Here is a 19,845-nt window from a genome sequence, read left to right on the forward strand (position 1 = left end):
TTAGAGGTCCCTTCAATTTAGTTTAAGAAGGTTTTAGATGTTTTGAGCTTTGGAAGAGACGAAGACAAGTGTCCAATCTCCACTATCCCTTATCCTATAAAAAAAGAGCCTTGGGAGCTCGATTTTGAAGAATTCTCTAAGGATTTTAGGAGGAGAAACTTTACCAATTTTAGAGAGAGGGAGAAGGAGAGAGAGAGAGAAAAAAAAAAAAGCTTACCTTGGAAGAAGATTTGGAGATTGCAAGAATGCAAGTGACTCACTTGTGTAGAGATAGCTTGGTAAGTAACTTTGATTTCATTGTCTTATCCTCATTCACTGTTTATCCTTTTTCTTTAATTGTATCTTAAGATTATTTGCTTATTCAGTGTGGATATTGGAGGCCACACATTTGATTATTGGTTTTTTGTTCATGATCTATGGTTATTCTTCTTTTTTTTTCTTTGATTCATATTGATTGCTTGATCATCAATTTATTTTGATGTATAATGGTTTTTGAGCTTTGTGTAATTTGATTTTGATATCTTTTGGGTATTTTTACCAATTTTTAAGCCCATTAATCACTCATGAGATAAGGGTTTGTTAGGATTTGAAATCTTAGTTTTCTTTTGATTTTTCTCTTTTAAGGATTTCACTTTTCCCTTTATTTCATTCAATTTTGAAAATATTTTTGATTGATTTTGAAATAAAATTTGAGAGCCACAAGTGTTTGTTTATTTGCCAATGATTTTTCATAAATAAATAAATAAATATATATATATATATATATATATATATATATATATATATATATATATATATTGAGGCCATTTTTGGCATCTTTTGATTTTCTTTTCAAATTTGATTGTAAAATCCATTTCCAAACCCTCTTTGATTGAGATTTCAAGCATTCTTTAATGGTCATTTTGGTGGCCAAAGATCAAGTCTCTCATCATAGGCTTTGATTTTACATTTATGCATGATTAAATAGATAGTTGCTTTCTTGATTTATGTGATTTTGAAATGTTTTTTCCAAATTAATTCTTAATGAGCCATTGTCAGCCCTTTTGAACCTCTCTTCATGGTTAATTAGGGTTAGAGATTCTGGTCATTAATGGCTACCATGTTCATTGGTACACAATGCATGTTTTTCACATTAGAACATCTTTATTTCTAGGTGTTCTTTATGCATTTTAGCTCTCGTTTTCATGTGTGAGTGTTAACTTGGTCCTTCATGCCTCTTATGAGCTCAGTCCATACTTATTTAGGGGTTGAGGAGTGAATGCCCTGTGGATTGGTCCATGGCTCACTCATTTGGCCTACATCACCATTTTTCTAACTTATGAGAAACATAAACTAATCTTACAAATATTAATTTAAAGGGATTATCTCCAACCCTCTTGAGCTTCCTTCCATGATCATTAAAGGGTTAAAGATGTGGATTAATCCATGGAAATTAATTTGGACCTTGGTAATGCCCACTTTCTTTGATTTTTAAAATTCATTCACTTGTTGACTTGTTTTTAACCCCTAAACTGTTTTTCTAAATTTGGACTTTTTATCTTGTTCTAAAATATATTTGAGGCTTGGATGATGTTTTAGACTTCTCACATATATCAAAGAATTTTTGGTTTTGTTGAAAAAGCCTTCTCCAAGCTTGTTGAATAAATAAGTTTTTCCAAGTGTTCATATTCTACCCTTTTTGTAACCTCTAGAATGTTTTTGTAAATATGTATTAGCTCGTGGGTTTTTAATTATTTTTTATATTTTACCTGTATACTAGACTTCTTAGATAAGGGTTTGGACTATGATTTCATTCAAAAATCATTTTCCAAGCTTGAACATTAATTCTATCTTTCATTGCTTATTGTGCTGACTTGAATTTGGAGTTGTGAGTTGTTATTTGAAATCTAGGATAATTGGTGCATGTTTGAGCTTCATAAAATTTTTTCATGGATCTAAACACTTTTAATAGGTTGTGAAATTTTTGTTTTGATTTTATCTTACTTCTATGGTTGTCAAATAATTCAATCTTTGCATGACTTGTTGTTTTACCCTATTTTTAAGCAGCAATATGGTTGGCTGAATTTGGATTAATTGGTGTATGTTTAGGCACTTTAGGATTTTGGATTGTATTTTAGATGCTTTGAACATATTGTAATTTTTTTTTTAATTTTATCGAATCGTTAACTATTTTATTTTGATTTATTTTATAAGTACCTGCTTATCGTCCAACTTCCGTATCTCTTAAATAAACTTGGTAATTTAGCCTCCTTTTGCATACTTCTAGCCTTCTTTGATTCTTGATTTCCATTATAAAAATATTGTACATGTTATCCAATCCTTCCTTTATATCATGATCATCCTCTAACAATTTTATTTGGATTTATTTTGTGAGTACCTGTTTGTGGCCTTGTTCTGATCCCTGTGCATGATTAGTGTATATTACTTTATTTTGATCCTAGTTTAGTCATCTTTGATTCATTGATTTGAATTGTATATATGTTGTACATGTTGGGAGGCCTTTTTTTTGATACCATATCTTTTATCTTGCTTGTGAACTAACCTTCTTTTCCTTATGTAAGCATGTTGCCTTATTTTAGGCATTTTTGTGGTATGCTCCCTTTCTTTCTTGTTTACTTGATTTCTTTGATATGCATGTCATACTTTGAGTGTTCTTCACCTTACCTAGTTGATTATATTCATTTTGTTGTTTCTTAATATCCATTGGTTTATTAAGCAATTGTCTTAGTTTCCTATACTTGTTTAATAAAAACCTTTTTAGGGCTTAGAGGGGTATTATTCTATGGTACCTTTCCAATAAGTAACTTGACCCCCCTCTTCGAAATTGGACTCGATTTTCATAGACATACCTTTCTTTTCAAAATGAGTCATTTAAAGTTTTATTTCTTATTTTGTTTTTTCTTTTAGAAATAAATAAAAATACACGATGGTTCTAACTTTTTTCAAGAATTAATTTTTTATAGTAAGAAGTGAGTCTCGTCGTCAAGTGGGGATACATGTGAAAAATGTGGGTCTATAGTAGGCTAAGTCTTTTATGACATTTGATCACCATCATTTTGGTGAACCATCCACTGGACTTAAGAACAATATTGTTGCTCCCAACAATCCTGCAAGCTCAAACTCATGACCTTGGCTTTGATTCCAATTATTGGATAGAGCTTTGACCATATCAATTGAAAACCAAATGGTGTCCAATGAGAATAGGTTAAGAAAGCATTTGCGTGTTTCTATTTGAAGTGTTTTTAGGGAAGTATTTTTAAGAGAACCATCTAAGAAGTGTTTCTTTATAAAATATTATAAGTGATTTTTCAACACTATAAGTAATTTTTAAAATTTTTAGAAGTGTTTCCTAAATTTTGCCAAACACATAATATTTTTTCAAAAACACTTTTCAAACTTAAAAACACTCCCTAGAATCATTGTCAAATAAAATCTAATCCTTTTATGACATTTGACCACCATTATTTAGGTGATCCTTAAGAACGATATTGTTGCACCTCAATATAATTGTCAATATAGATGGTATCCAAAGCTTTTGGTTATGAAAAAAATTTCTTTATGGCTTTTGACTATTACAAAATTAAAATATCAATGATTACAAACTTTTGACTATAAGATATGACTTATATAACTTTTGGTTATGAGATAAAGTAAATAAAAATTATAACATTAAAAAAAGAATCGATTGATGTATCACTTTTTATATATGTTTTAGAACAAGAGTTTTTTAAGAAAATAAGATTGAATACTTATAAAAGCTCTTATAAATAAAATGTTTCTCTTTTTCTATTTAGAGTGTCGTGTTAATATCGTGTTCATACATAATAGAAAATAGACGTAGACTTAAAAGGGAAGAAGAAAAGAAATCAAAATGATAGAATAACTTAATTCTTTTTTTTTTTTTAAATATATATATATTAATTCATAAGCCCATATTTTCAAGTTAAGGGTAATAACAACATTATAAAAGTACAAATATGATATAGTTTCATCATCAACAAACCAATATAAATATTTATGACAATTTTAATAACTTTCTTATTTTTCATAATTGTTTTCAATGATTTAGCTTATCAATCACAAAATCAACAAGTCTTTAAAAATATTAATATATATAAGTATTTATGTAATTTAAAAAAATTTCATCATATCATATTGAAATATTGTCCAATCACGTTAAATTCATAACTCGTCATGATTTGGATTTGGATTGACTTTTTAATTTACAAATTGAAAAACATTATTTTAGATAATAGAAAGCTTTTTTCATAATTTATGAAAAAATTATTTTATATTTAATAGCAAAATTTAAAATATCATATTGCTATCTATAATTATTTTATATTAAAATTCCCATTAAAGTCAAAATGTAACAACTATACTAAAATAAGAATTTGGTATTTCAAATTTTCAATACTAGCGTTATGCATAAGCCTCTTAAATTGAAAGTTAGTTTATTGGTGAAGACTGGTTGGTTTGAGGTGCTTCAATGACAAGAAAGAAGAAAAATTGGCTTAGTCAGACCTAACAATGACACCTCATCCAACCGGTCCACTGATGAGGTGGACACCCAATAATACACATCACCACTGCCATGTGTACTTCCTTGCGTGGTACACTTTCTAGATCCATCCTAAACTCACCTCCTTTTCATGACCTCTCTGGTCACAGCCCCATCCATCACCGCCATATTCAAAGCCAGGGGCAGCTACGGTTCAGATCCACGGGGCAGAGCATGACTGTCACCGAGAATTGCTGCACCAAGTGGTGATCCTCTCTTGAATAGTTTTAATAATGAGCCTCGCAAAATAGTGTTGTGTGTTCCCAACCGCCGAAGCAAAATCGGTTCATGCGAACTTTCCTTCTATTTTCTCTCGGAAAATCGCGTTTGTTTCCCGAGAAAAATTTCTACAAACAGGTTTGAGTTTAATCCTCTATTTGTAATCCTTTGTAATATCGCGCAATTTTCAGATTTATATGATATTTTTTTTGTTCGCTCTGGGAATAGGGTTATTCGTTTCCAGAAGTACCGCTGATTTTCTGGAGCTTTTTGTGGCTTTGTTTTGATTTCCTCAGTGTATATTTAATTTATTTTGGAAATGTCTTTTTTTAAATGTTTATTACTGATTTTTCTTGTTGCAGATTACATTTCTTACCGTTGTTTGGTTAAATTTTTTGAACACTACATCTGTATGGAGAGCAGACCTTGACTTAGCCAAATAGATGTGCTGGGTTCAGTTGAGTGGACGTTTATGTTTCCTAGGGGTCTCAGAAGGTTCAAAAGTTTAATGTATTCTATTGTCCTGCATTCTCCCAAGAACAAAATGGAGTATTTGTTTTTCCTTTTTTTCTCCCTTGGATGGGTTGCTCTCTAAATCGCTCTGACAATTCTTTTTTCATTTTTTGAGATGATAGTCGTGAAGTTCTTGGCTTAATATCAGTACCGTCAATAGTTGATGGTTCGATTTAATTGGTTCCAGAGCTTGGACTCAACAACTCAACATAGTGAAGCATTAATCTCAGCTATTTAGCGTTGGTTCAGAGAGGGCAAAAATTACTGCATTCTCTGAATTGCCTAAGAGGCGTTACCAATAGAATATGGTTTTTGAAGAGAAAACTATATGAGAGCTGATTTAATGGGTTTCAAACGAGAGAGTTTCTAGGTCTAACATGAGCCTCTTACCTGCCTTTTATTTAGTAAGGTTTAAGTGTTTCAGTTTTGAGATTGCTTTTACATTTTTTATTTGTATGTTTTTCTTTTTGAATCAGGAATACGGCTGGGCTTTTTCTCCCCACATCTATACATGGTTGATGCAAATAAAAGGAATGGTTCCAAATATTCTGTAATAAGATAATAGCGATTGTTTGGGTCAGAAAATGAAAACATGCAGCATTATAGGGTGTGGAAGGCAATTAGGAGTGGGTTGGATATTTTCAAGGGTAGAACTGGTTTCAAGGTGAGTAGTGAGTATAAGGTGAAAATTTTGAAAGGATAAGTGGTATGATGACACTTCTTTGAAGAAGTTATTCCTAGAGCTCTTCTCAATAGCCTCCTCTAAGGACACATGCGTTGTTAAGATGTGGGAGGGGCCAGTTGGAATCTTGAGTTTATAAGATGGTTTAATGATGGGGAGTTAGAGGAGGTGGAAGCCTTCTTAAAGGAAGCTGCATGAGCCCTCCATCATGAGGGACAAGATAATTGGTTTGGTTGAACTTCAAGAGTGACCTTTTTTCCATTAGGTCAATTTTTATTTTTTATTTTTTATAATATGATCCAAACCTAGTTCCATGCCAAAATACAAGTGTTGAAAATTGACAACGCAGGAGATTATTTTAATTCTATCCTTGGGGAATTCTTATTAAAAGAAGGTATAGTTCATCAAAGTTCTTGCATTGATACTCCTCAACAAAATGGAATAGCCAAGAAAAGGAATAGACACTTGTTAAAAGTTGTAAGGGCCCTTATGCTCTCCTCCCATGTGTGAAAGAATTTTTGGGGAGCGATTGTACTTACTACAGCCTATCTCATCAATAGAATACCTTCTCGTGTCTTGAGTTTCCAAACATCGTACAAAGTCTTTATCAAATCATACCCTAGACTCGACTCATTTCCTCCATTCCATTGAAGGTATTTGGTTGCTCAACCTTTGTTCACATTCCCTAACAACATTGAAGTAAGCTTGATCCTAGGGCTATTTAGTGTATTTTCCTAGGATACTCTCCAAACCAGAAGGGCTATAAGTGTTACTCTCCCGTTACAAAAAATTTCTATACCTCCATGGATATGACATTCTTTGAAAATCAGTCCTATTACTCCAAAACCGATATTCAGGGGGAGAATAGAATTCAGGAATACCAGTTTTGAGAAATAGAAACCATGACCGAACCTCGAACACTTGAGTCTGTTATTGTTCACAACTCTAATCTTATCTCTCTTGCTCCAAGTCTCCCACTCCAAACTACTAAATTTGTATACACTGAGCCAACCTCTTCACCTAAACCAATCTTAGATTGTTAATAACAATGAGTTCATTGTCTACTCAAGGAAAAAGAAGAAGTCTCAAGAAAATATAGAGCAATGAACACATCTCAAGCTAGTACATGAAACTGAACCAAATTTAGTCCTAAAAGAGACACTCAGGTAATATTGATTCTAATCTTAAAGAGTCAGAAGATGATGAACTCAATTTGCCAATTGCGAAAAGGAAAGGAGTAAGATCTTGCATAAATCATTTGATTTATAACTTTATCCCTTATAAGAGTTCATCACTAGGCTATCGAGCTTTTGTTACCAGTCTTACGAATATTCGAATTCCCAACAATATCTAGGAAGCCCTGCAAATACCTAAATGGAAATTAACCATTGAAGAAGAGATCTGAGCTCTTAAAAAGAATGAGACATGGGAACTTGTTGAGTTTTCAAAAGGAAAGAATCCGGTCAGGAGTAAGTGGATCTTCATAGTCAAGTACAAAGCAAAGCTCAACTAGTTGTTAAGTGATTTATGCAGTCGCACAGAATTGACTACCAAGAAACCTTTGCTCCAATTGCCAAATTGAATACAATTCATATTCTATTGTCATTAGTTGTTAACTGAGATTGAACTTTTCATCAATTGGACATCAAGAATACCTTCCTCAATGGTGACCTAGAAGAAGAAGTGTACATGGAAATTCCTTTAGGTCTTGAGATGAGACAAACATTAACAAAGTCTGTAGATAAAAAATTCCTTATATGGTCTCAAGCAATCTCTTCAAGCTTGGTTTGATCATTTCACCAAGGTTGTGAAGAGGTTTGGTTACTCCTAGTGTCAATTTGACCCCACTTTATTTGTAAAACATACTGCTGAGGGAAGAACTGCCATTATCATTGTTTATATGGATGGCATAATGTTGAGTAGAGATCACGATGAAGAAATAGACAAGCTCAAGAGTTTTCTTGCCCATGAGTACAAAATTAAAGACCTGGGGAATCTTAAATATTTTCTTGGGATGAAAATTGCTAGATAAAAAATGGTTATTGTAGTCTCCCAATGTTAGTATGTCCTAGACTTGCTAAAGGAGACTAGATGCTTGGTTGTAAACCTGCAGACACACCTATGGACTACACTGCTAAACTAGGAACAGTCAAATGAAGTGCTTCAGTGGATAAAGGGAGATATCAAAGACTTGAGGGAAAACTCATCTATCCTTCTCACATAAGACCAGATATTGCTTTTTCAATAAGCATGGGTGGTCAATTCATGAACAATCCAATTGAGGAACATATGAAAGTTATGTATCATATTCTAAGATATCTCAAAATGATTCCGGGAAAGTGACTATTTCAAAAGAACATAGAAGATAATATTGAAATGTTTTCAGATGCAGACTAGGTTGGCTCCATAATTGACCGAAGATCAGGATATTGCACCTATGTGTAGGGGAATTTGCTTACTTGGCGAAGCAAGAAACAATCTGTTATAGCTTGTAGTAGTGCAAAAGCAAAATTTAGAGCTATGACACATGAAATTTGTCAAGGAATGTGGTTAGAAAGACTTCTAAACAAGCTGAAAATTCTAGTAGAAGATTCTATGAAGATGTTCCGTGACAATTAAGCTGCCATAAGTATATCTAAGAACCTGGTTCATCATGATTGGACAAAGCGTGTGGAAATAGATTGTCTTTTATTGAGGAGAAGATAGAAGAAGGGATGATTTCATTGGTTCACACTCCAACAACTCTCTAGATAGCAGACATTCTTACCAAGACACTTTCTAGAACCAACTTTGAAGACTTGAGATCCAAACTGGAAATGATCAACATCTACAACCCAATTTGAGGGGGGATTTATGAAGGAATTTATCCTAAAATCAAGGATTAAATTTCTTTTTCCTAGGGTAGATGACCTTAGTTATTCATGTATTAATATCGATGCAAGAATCAATTTGTAAGTTGGGTGATTTCTTCATAAACTTCTAATTCTTGAAGAGTCTTTTTTATACCTTTCATATAAGAATTAAATACAAGAGAAGCATAAACTTGTAAATAAAATTATAAACATTTTTAAACAAAAAAAATAATTGTACACATATCATCATTTCTTTTATATTTTTTTAATACATCCAGATTAGATAGGTTATCATTTTAGTATTAAACGTTTTTTCAAGTTCTCTATATTATTATTGAACGTTACAAATTTTATTAGACATGTGTTGTTATCTTCAATAAAACAACTTCAATATGTGTATTATTGCTTGTTTGATCATTTCTTTGAATGGAAATGGTTTGATTAAGATTTTTACTCTAGGTCAGTTTAAAAGAGAGGTTTGTCTTTGGAAAATTGATGCCTATGAGGTTTTTTCGTCTTCCTTTTTGGTACTCCTTGGGTGAATCCTTTTTTTTTTTTTGGTGAGAGAGACCTCATTAGGTTGGAATAGACCAATAGGAGTTTTGTGGGCAAAAAGTGGAGGAAGGTGTGGAGGTTTTGTTTGTTTTGGACATGTGTAGGAAGTGGTTTAAGTGTTAAAAAACTCCTCCATATGTGCCTACTTCTTTGGCGGAGAAAGTCCTGTGATGCAGGGTCTTTGTCTATGTTAGATATCATTGACTGGTTTTGTTCTTTTAATTGGAGGGTGCTGGATTATTCTATTGCTTTTGCTTTTGAATGCCCTTTACATACTTCATATGTAATTGGGTTATGCCTTGTTTTTTGTTACATGCTTTTAATAAAATTTATCTTTGCCTATATGTGAAAAAAAATTAGGGTTGTTTAGATGAATATATTGTGATGGACATGCAGAAGGCTGTGGAAAGTTCAGATTAGAAATGACTGGAATCTAAAGAGCTTATAATCTTGTGGATTTGGTGAGGCATTTCAGTATAAATTGGTGCTACAGCAGGGAATCATTTTTTGTTGTACAATTGTTTGGGCTGGGAGCTTTGGACATTTATTTGCCTTCCAGATATCTATGTTGTAGAGCACATTTTTATTTTTTCATTTTTAGTATATTGCCTATGTACTTTGAATGTGCCCCTACAAAGGAATTTTAGTAATTACAAATGGAAACTATATATTGAAACTAGTGGTGCTTCCTTTAGATCATGTGTTGAATTTGCCTTCAAGTGTCATACTCTTAAGTGTTTGGACCATCCCAACTTTGTATGTTTTGATTTCTTAAAGCATTGGTATTCATTGTTATGGGGTTCTACCAATATGTTTCTGGTTTTCGTACAGTGGTTTGTTGATCTACTGGTTCTATTTTCATTGCAGGTTTCCTGAACCTGGCCCATGAATGTTGTTTCCCTTTTTCTTTCTTGAGCAATTGGTTCTTACCGAGTTGTTTAGGGTTATTTTTGTAAGGAATAATTGTGGCAGGCAAGCTCGTTGGCTTTCCTCATTTACAATATTATGATTTTGAGGAGATGAGTTTTGCTAGTAACGGTGTAAAGAGAAGTCACTATAACAGCATCCTGGTCTACTCTTTATGCATTGATAATGTGAAGTCTTGAATTGAGTATTGTATACTCTTGATCATACACGATCCATATCAAGTTGCATTCTTCATAATTCCGCTCTATGGGATGGAGGGGGAGCTTCTACTTTTTATTTTTTCTTCTTACTCTGGTGGAATCCTCAAGCAGACCAGGGACAATGTGGTTACTAGATCTTGATGCAAAGTCTCCATCAGTCTACAGCTGGGCAATCTCCAGTGCAAGCATATTTGTACTTGTTGCTCTTGTGCTGTCCATGTATCTTATTGTCGAGCACCTAGCTGCTTATAATCAGCCTGAGGTTCATTTCATTTCTCACATTCCCTTTGATTATTTAGTGTTCTAGTGATTCCATTGACATGATATTTAATGCTATGCTTGTGTTCATATTTCCTCATGTGGTGATCTTCATTACATGTGGCTTGGCTTGTAAATATTAATTTTACCTTGTTATTTCTTTTGATATTATCTTGTGGAGTTGATAGAGTTGTTGGTTTGAAATTTCAGGAGCAGAAGTTTCTAATTGGACTCATTTTGATGGTCCCTGTGTATGCACTGGAATCGGTATTGATCAATCTTATTATCATCCTTAGTAGTACTGCTACTATTACTATTACTATTATATTGTTATTATCATTATTGTAATATCTTCATCCTTTGGGCATTCATTGTGTTGTTACTGGGGTTCTGGTTATTTCTGTTGAATATGTTCAAACTGTTTTCCGAAGGAAAGTGTTCTGAGCGCATGGTAGGATATGATAGAATTAGTTTTGGTTTTCTTTCTTGCGAACAGGTAGACAAGAACATAATGTTGTTCCATGAGTATGTTGGACTCTCCCAACCTGCATTTCATTTTACAAATCTAGTTTATGTTGTCTTGAAGTTATCATCAGCATTTATGTGAGGACTGATTGTGTTTTTGGATTGCCAATGTTTTCTTGCAACAGTTTTTGTCACTGTTGGATTCCAATGCTGCCTTCAACTGCCAAATAATTCGGGACTGTTATGAGGCTTTTGCATTATACTGCTTTGAGAGATATTTGATAGCCTGCTTAGGTATGCTGGAAGACTGAATTTGTCCCCTGCTTATTACATTTACTAAGAAACATCATATCTTCAATGATTCAATTTGGTATTTGTAATATGCTGTTAATGAATTCCTTGACTGGATTTTTTCCTCTTCTTCGTTTATATTTTATTTGTGTTTATGTTCATGGTGTCTTCAGAGATTAAGGTCAAAATTCAAGATTCTGACCTCACTTGGTTGGTCATTATGGAGCAAAAGTTAGGAATATGCCATTGTACTTCTCAATGCAATATAGTGAACTCCACTTCATTAATTATACATCCACAGTATATAATAGTTCTGTCAAGGCCTTGAAGGGACACCAAATAAATCCATCCATGCTAGTTGAGGCATGGTCTAGGGAACCAATACTCTACTATATTTTCCTTTGTAAATCATTTATGTAATGTTAATAATACATGCAAATTATTGCTCAGTAGAGTAAATTTTCCTTATCTGAGTGGTTGGATTGCATTTGGAACTCTAGAATTATTAAAAGGGAGAACACAGAAAGAGTTATATTACACAAAACGGTGCTTCACAAAGATGGTCTATAATTAACCCTTGCATATTTCCTTGATTCTTAAATGATTATCAACTAGGTGAGGATCATTTACTGTTGGGTTCTTTTGTTTCCAAAAAACACTTATGGTATGTATGGGCAAGGGCACTTGCTGAAACTATATTATTTTTCCTTTTGGGCAGCTTGGATAGGCAATGCCCAGGCTATGCCTTAGGTGACACCTTGACTACATTCTTATCTACAATATTTATTATGTGTACTCTGGCAGAAACATGTATACATGCATATGGATACATACAAATACACAGACTCATAGATAATGAGGACAGAGATATATGCACAAGCAATCATGTATGCAAGCATGTATATTTCAATAATTGGTGCTTGCTGAGTTGCCATAGTGGCAGTGAAAAATCTGTACGAGATGAATATTTTTTTCTTCTCTCTGCTGGTTTACTTTTTCAGCTTAAAATTTTGTCTTTTTCCATGAGCTGTTCACCAAGTGGTTGGAATCTTTTGAATACACTTGATAAGGTTTACATACCTGTTTTTGATGAGATTTTGCACTGAAAGGTGGTGAGAAGAGTACAGTTGAATTCATGGAAAGTCAACGGCTAATTGATTGCAGCACACCACTTTTGGAAGAAGCGTATACTTATGGGATTGTAGAACATCCTTTTCCATTAAATTTCTTTCTAAGGGAGTGGTACCTTGGTCGGGACTTCTACCAAGCTGTTAAAGTTGGCATTGTTCAATATGTATGTACCCATTTGTTTGTTACAGTTTATTTGAATTTTCTATCCTATTTGAATTTCACAGCCTTTAGTTAAGTGCTTCACTGAAACATCTACTTTTCAGATGATACTGAAGATGATCTGTGCACTATTGGCAATCTTTCTTGAATTTTTGGGGGTTTATGGAGAAGGGAAATTTGAGTGGAGATATGGGTAAGATGCTCATTCTGTTGGTGTTTCCTGTAATGCAAGTTTCTTGCCTAAATTTGACAACTAAATTTATTACCTGAACTTAAATTTATTATTTTCCACTTGGTGGTTATTAATTATTTTCCTGGACCTTTGGTAATTTGAATTATTATCTAACATATGTAGCTTGAACGCTTGTTAAGGGGAGTGGCAGCCATGTTGACCTGATAATCCTCTGATGCTCCTAAACACAGCTTGAATGCTCCCCAGATGTGTCTAAAATTTTTATTTTCATATTTCATGTGTGGCCTACACAGCCCAAGCACATATATTGGAACACAAATTTTGTTTAATGTGAAATAGAATATAATTTTGAAGGAAAAAGCTAGAATAAGAGAGGGGCAATACTAGCATGTGTGTGTGTGTGGGTAGGTATAGTCTTCAAGCTTCTTGTTCCTTACTATGCAATAGGTAGTGTGTAATATTGAACTTATATGTTGTTTCTAGTTATGCCCTGAAACTCTTCTTTTGTTTTTTGCTTGCAGCTATCCTTACTTGGCAGTTGTTCTTAATTTCAGTCAAACCTGGGCCTTGTATTGCCTTGTACAGTTCTACACTGTCACTAAGGATAAGCTGGAACCTATTAAACCTTTGGCCAAGTTTCTTGTATTCAAGTCAATTGTATTCCTGACATGGTGGCAAGGTGTTGCTGTTGCATTTCTTTTCTCAATAGGTGCCTTTAAAGGGTCTTTGGCTCAGGAGTTGAAAACACGCATACAAGACTATATCATCTGTATTGAGGTCTGCAATGGATGATGACCTCTGAGTATTGTTCCTTGCTTCCATTGGTTTATTTTAGCTTGGAAGATGTCTATATATGAAATTCACGTAAGGCAATTTTCTGAATTTCTTCTCCAAATAGGCACACAATGATATATGGATGTAATTTTTTGAAAAATTAGGGATGATTACTTGTTTCTATTTGGAGAAGCAATTCAGAGAATTCCTTAATGTGATTTAGAATTACTTAATACATTCTACACTGCTTATACATTTACATTACATACACTGCTGTTTTATGTGATATTTCTGAGTACAGATTAGACCATGTGCTTTGCATTGCAACTGGTGCTTTTCATCCCAAAATAATGCCTGAACAACCTTTGATGTCAAGAATTCTTGAGAGTCCAAAAGATGCCACCAGACCAATGATGAACAGGTCATTGGTCTTATTATCTATTTCAAAATTTCTTTTTCCTTGATGGAAAAATAAAATTTATTAAATAGCACCTAACAAAAGGGTCCCTGCCTAAGTACATTGTAAGTATAAAAAGAGTACTAAAGGCAAGAAAAGGGAAAACAAGCTAAACTACCAGCTAGCTCTTCCTAAACCATAAAAAAATCAATTAAGGCCATTTCAAAATTCCGAAGTGAGTACATGCAAGTGTGTACAGTAGGTGTTTGCCCAAGTTGATATATGATATTTGAAAGAACATTGTACTTAATAGGTTTGGTATTGCATCAAGCTTGTTTAGAGAACTAATGTGCTCTAGTGGATAGTGTTTTGGTCTCTCATTATTTCTCACAATTTAATTTATTTATTACTCAGCGATGAAAAAAGAGGGTGTTGAAGTATAGAAAAAAGAGGAAGATCAACCAAATGTTTGGGGTCTCATTATTTCCCAATAACCTTTAATCTATATTAAAATTATTCAATATAGATAAAACCAGTCTTCTTAAGTCCCTCCATCTCTCTCGCTCTCCTTCTATCTCCATGGTGTTTCAATTTCTCAATTTCTTGATAGCAACCTCATTGTTACTTCATCCACAGTAGGGTTTCGTTGCCTGAGAAAAAAGGGAAAAACGTGGGAGGCTGATAACCTCTTCTCCCTCTTATCTGCCAACAGATTGATTGGGGATTTGGTGACAAATCAAGGCATAAAGATGAAAACCTTCCTTTTAAATGCTGGCAGACTACTTAACTGTTTTCTTATGTGTTTCACATTTGCATAGCTTATATTTATTTTTTCTTCAATCTCTATGTTTTCCAGCTTGCTTGGTGACCATGTTATTTGATATCCTTTTGTATGTACCTTTATACTCCTTTAGTTGTATCCTGCATTGCTCTAGGTCAAAAGCCCAGGGTTTGCGTCATTGGCTGTGCTAGGCTAAAAAATTGCAGCCTAAGCTTGGTCTTGTAGTAGGTTTGTAATCGGCAGTTGATTGATTGGACAAACTCAACATGTCCCTCAGGGATTAGGTCCAATCTGGTCTGTTGTAAGGTTTCTATGCCATGTCTAATGCATGGCTTCCCTGGCTGGATGTCTGCAGCAGGCCGTTTAGGCGAAGTTCAACATAGTTCCTTGAGGAAAAGTTTGCTTTTCTTGGTTTTCCGCGACTCCAGAGCTGGTTTGGGAATGTCAACTCCTCTACGAATATTCTTGATCTTCCTTCTTTTTGTTTTCATAGTTCTAGGAACTATTGAGAGACCATGCATACACTAGGCATTTTACACAGTGCTGAGATGGTGATTCATATTTTGTTGGTTTCTGAACACAATTCAAGAGACCACCTTTGGACAGTTTGTATAAATTTGTGATGGTGCATTAAGTTGGACTTCTCAAGATAGTACCTTTTTTTTTTTCCTTTTTGTTTAGTGAGCTTCTATTGGTGTTCATGTCTAGATAGAATCTTCCTCATTTAATTTTTGAAACTATTCCTGTTGGAGGTTTCTAATTTAGAGATTGTCAATCTTATCAATAGATGGGTGTTGCTGCTGTGGTGCATCTTTATGTCTTTCCTGCAGTACCTTATCAACGTGGAGAAAGATGTGTCCGTAATGTAGCTGTAATGGCTGATTATGCATCATTGGATACTCCTCCAGATCCTGAGGAGGTTAGAGACTGCGAGAGATCTACAAGAATACGTTTGGCTCGTCATGATGAGAGAGAAAAGCGTCTGAATTTCCCCCAGAGTGTTCGTGATGTGGTCCTTGGAAGTGGTGAAATTGTAAGATTGCTTTTACAGTCTTTCCACTTACTGCCTTAGAATTTCTTGCTAACCATTCATCCTTTTTAACATGTTGGTGACTCCTTTGTTATTATGTGTTCCCTTAGATTGTTGATGACATGAAGTTCACAGTTTCACACGTAGTTGAACCGGTTGAAAGGGGAATTGCAAAAATAAATAAGACTTTCCATCAGATATCTGAAAATGTGAAACGTCATGAGGAGCGAAAGAGGAATGCTAAGGATGATAGTTATGTTATACCCTTGAATTCGTGGACAAGGGAATTTTCTGAAGTCCATGATAATCTTGTTGAAGGGAGCATTAGTGATAGTGGATTGTCCAATGGGAAGAGACAACATTACCAAACCAAAGCTACAGCTTCTCGGAGATCTGCCCGATGATTCACTGCTATTTATCATACTGAAGAGGAATGTTAAAATGCCATTTGTGAGTTTGACGAAGTTTTTTGACAATGACAATATATGGCAAATAGATTTGCTCTGGTGGTTGTCTCAGTTTGCTTGCCTTGTAGCAAGATCATACATGCAAAGTTTTGAAGGGTTGATTTGTTCCTACGGTGGAGAAAATTTGGAGATTGAAAACCTTCATGTCTTCCACTGTAAACCTGTACAGAGCCTCGGAAGAAGGCTGGCACCAATGGGATCTGACTAAAACTTTCCTGCACAGTCATGGCTAGGAAAATTCTGATGCTGCAACAGGTATCAGTTTGTCATATGCTTGATTATGAATTGTAAGCAGTTCTATTGTCAAAACCAAAAGTAATGTACATAATGATGACTTTACATCAATTCTCGCATGGGAAGGGAGCATTCTTTTGGGCGTTAAAAGAATTGAAGACTTGCCCTTTGAATTGAAAATATACTGTCACCCTCAAATGAAATTTCAGTTGTGCTAATTTGAGTAGGATTATAAAATTTTTGTGTTTGTTTATACAACTGATTTAGAATTTGTATGGTAGTTGATTATAAGAAGTGCTTATAATCATTTTAGTACTTGAAAATTTTGTCAAAGAATCGATTGTGAGTGTAAGAAAAACTAGAAATGTTTCTTAAAATTACTGTCTAATAAGCTTTTAGTTATCAGTAAGTACTAAGGAAACAAAAAAAAAAAAAAAAAAAATTTAAATGATTTTCTTATGTTTAATTGTCTTATAGAAAACATTTTTAAATTATTTAATGTTTATAACGAAAAGATGAAATAAGTAAAATGAGTTTAAAATAACACATAACAATAACTTATTAACTTTAAATTTATGTTTTATTTTTCTTCATTTTTTTTTGTCTCTAATTTTTCTTTTATATTTTCCTTCCTCTATTTTACCTCAGATTTTTGGGAGATGGTTTTAAAAAATTCGATGGAAAATGTGAGCTAAAGAAAATAAATAAGAAAAGTGAGGAAAGAAAAAAGAACGAAATTAAAAAATAGATTTAAAATCAATAAATCGTTTTTATATTTTTCTTCAAATTTATTTTACTTTTTCTCCCCCATTACATAAACATAAAATAATTTTAAAATGTATAAATTTTTAATAATTTTTAATTATATTTTATTTTTATTTTTATTTTTATAATTAAACTAAATATATAAAAATTATTATTTTTTCTTCTTTTCTCAATTCTTTTGGAAACCCATGGGGGATGCCCGCTTCTTTTTTCTTTCTCATTTTTGTTCTTTGGAGAAATACTTACCTTCTTATTTTGCTCACCCAACGGGCTTACTGTTGGGTGAAATTTTAAATGTGCTTTCAAAATTTAAGTGTGATTTGGATACTTTTTATTTATTTTTTTTATATTTAAAAATAAAAAATAATAATAAAATTTACATAAAATATAAAATGTTTTTAAAATTTATATTAAATAAATATTTTTTTTTAAGAATTATTAAATTTTTTATTATTTCATATTTTATAATATCCATGCTTTTATATAAAAAGTATTATTTTTATATAAAATTATAATTATTTTTTATTTTTAAAAATAAAAATAAAAAATATATCGAAACAAACACTTAATTAGTGGTTTTGTTGGTCAGTTATGATTTGTTGACCTGGTCAATTGAATGGAAATTTCAAATTTTGAAAAAAGTGCGAAAAAAAAGAGACAAATTAGTAAAATATATAAATGGGCAAATGGGTCGTTTCATTTTTATTATTATTATTATTATTATGAATGAATGAAAATTTGTATAAATAATAATAAATAAAAAAAGTTAAAATTAAATTTCAAAATCCTCCGGAGGTGGAAATAATTGGGTAGGGTAAGTTGGTAACGGTAGCGGAAGGCGAGGGTAGAAATGTAATAACGCATGGCCGATTTAGGATTAGGGTTTTAGTTCTCTGGGAGTAGGTGGGTATCTCGCCGACCCTTATATATATATATATATGGGATAGATTAAGACTGAAGCAGCGTTCTCGTGTTGCTATTGCGTTTGATTGTTTTAGGGTTTTCTCTTCCTTTCTCTTTTATACTAGTAGATGAAGAAGAAGTCGGTCGATGGACTGAGGCTTCTAGTTTGGGGGCAGTGATGAGATTGAAGAAAGTCATGCACCACTCTGATTGATCTGTGCTGATAAATCTTTCTTACCCATTTTTTTTTCTGAGCCCCTTTTCTTCTTTTCTTCTTTCCGCTTTCATCACATTTCCCTTCCTTTCTCTTTCTGTTTTCTTGTGGGTTAAGTTTCAGAATTGTTTATGTGATTTCTTGATTTGATTTGATTTTTCTTTTCATATTCTTGGAATTAAAATGGATTGAATTGTTGAGAGATGAAAAGGTAAAAGGAGCCAAGTGATGGGGTCTTGTTTTCCAAAGAAGGCCAAAACCATGATGCGGACCGCATAAAGCAATGGCTTTGGCTTTTGCTTCTGGGGATGAACTTTTGGTTTCTGATGGTTTCCTCCTTTAGAAATTTTCAGTTTTTTCATTGCTCCAATTTATTTATATTTTCGTTTTAAAGGGTTTTATTTTTTATTTTTTATTTTTATGTTTGCTTATTTAAATAATTAATAAATATTTAAATTTATGTTGAAGGGGAGTTATATCAGCTTCACATTCTTCCTATATTGAGGTTTTATTAATTTTCGTTTTCTTCTATGTTGTTGTGTTGAAATGATCTTTTTAAATTTGAGGTAAAAGGCAACACAGTCATCCAATTGAAAACCCAAACCCTTTGGAGAAGAAATCCTCAAATTTGGGGTGTAGATTAAGCCCTTATTTAATTCTCAAATCATAACCTACAAAGAACTTTAATCCCTGAATCATCATCATATTCAAATCTCACACATTATTGAGATGATGAGGGGAAGAACTGAAGAAGTGGTCACCCAAACTTATTTATTTGTTTATTTAGGGTTTGTATGAGGAATGGCTCTAAGCTCCAATGGGCCTTGTTGGTGGGTGCGACCCAATGTTTAGTGGGTCATTATGTCCAATGTGTCGGGTTAAGCTAGTCTATGTAAACCAAATGGATGACTCGGTCGTTGGCGAGATCCATGGGTAATTCATTTGTTAAAATTTTTAATTTAATTTTTTAAATCATTTTGTCTTAAAAGGTTTTTTTTTTACTTTAAATCTTTAATAATTATATTTTTAATTTTTATATATTTAACTTGTATAAAATTTGTTGAAATATTAACCTTCTATTTTTAAAAATAGTAAAAAATTTATATTTGAATTTGTAAGAAGTAAAAATTATTATTTGAGTAGGTGAAGTGGGCTAGGAAGACAGGCAACACAACAAGCCGACATAATGGCATGATGACTCAACACAACTTTCTCCTTTGGGTTGTGCTGGCTCGGGCCGTTATAGTAACCGGGCTGTGCTAACCCGGCCTGAC

At 33.1% G+C, this 19,845-nt stretch overlaps 1 protein-coding gene and 1 non-coding gene across 2 annotated transcripts; both read left to right on the top strand.

Moving 5' to 3' along the window:
* Nucleotides 1–4,690: 4,690 nt before the first annotated feature.
* Nucleotides 4,691–16,940, top strand: LOC117906860 (protein LAZ1 homolog 1). The gene is made up of 9 exons (XM_034820108.1): nt 4,691–4,918; nt 10,250–10,771; nt 10,978–11,034; nt 11,418–11,526; nt 12,633–12,817; nt 12,918–13,006; nt 13,528–13,783; nt 15,746–15,991; nt 16,099–16,940. The coding sequence occupies exons 2-9, from the start codon at nt 10,556–10,558 to the stop codon at nt 16,390–16,392; spliced, it is 1,452 nt and encodes a 483-aa protein (XP_034675999.1). The 5' UTR covers nt 4,691–4,918; nt 10,250–10,555; the 3' UTR covers nt 16,393–16,940.
* A 1,587-nt stretch (nt 16,941–18,527) lies between these two features.
* On the top strand, nt 18,528–18,615 carry LOC117908011. Its single transcript, XR_004650131.1, has one exon. It is a non-coding gene; the product is annotated as a small nucleolar RNA Z221/R21b (small nucleolar RNA).
* The last annotated feature ends 1,230 nt before the right edge of the window (nt 18,616–19,845 follow it).

Source organism: Vitis riparia, chromosome 18 (assembly GCF_004353265.1).
Source record: "Vitis riparia cultivar Riparia Gloire de Montpellier isolate 1030 chromosome 18, EGFV_Vit.rip_1.0, whole genome shotgun sequence".
Lineage (NCBI taxonomy): Eukaryota > Viridiplantae > Streptophyta > Magnoliopsida > Vitales > Vitaceae > Vitis > Vitis riparia.

Coding starts and splice junctions, on each gene's coding strand:
- LOC117906860 (XM_034820108.1), top strand. CDS start 10,556: ATGGGATGGAGGGGGAGCTTCTACTTTTTATTTTTTCTTCTTACTCTG. Junction 11,035..11,417: donor CTGTGTATGCACTGGAATCG/GTATTGATCAAT, acceptor TTCTTGCAACAG/TTTTTGTCACTGTTGGATTC. Junction 13,007..13,527: donor AAATTTGAGTGGAGATATGG/GTAAGATGCTCA, acceptor TTTTGCTTGCAG/CTATCCTTACTTGGCAGTTG.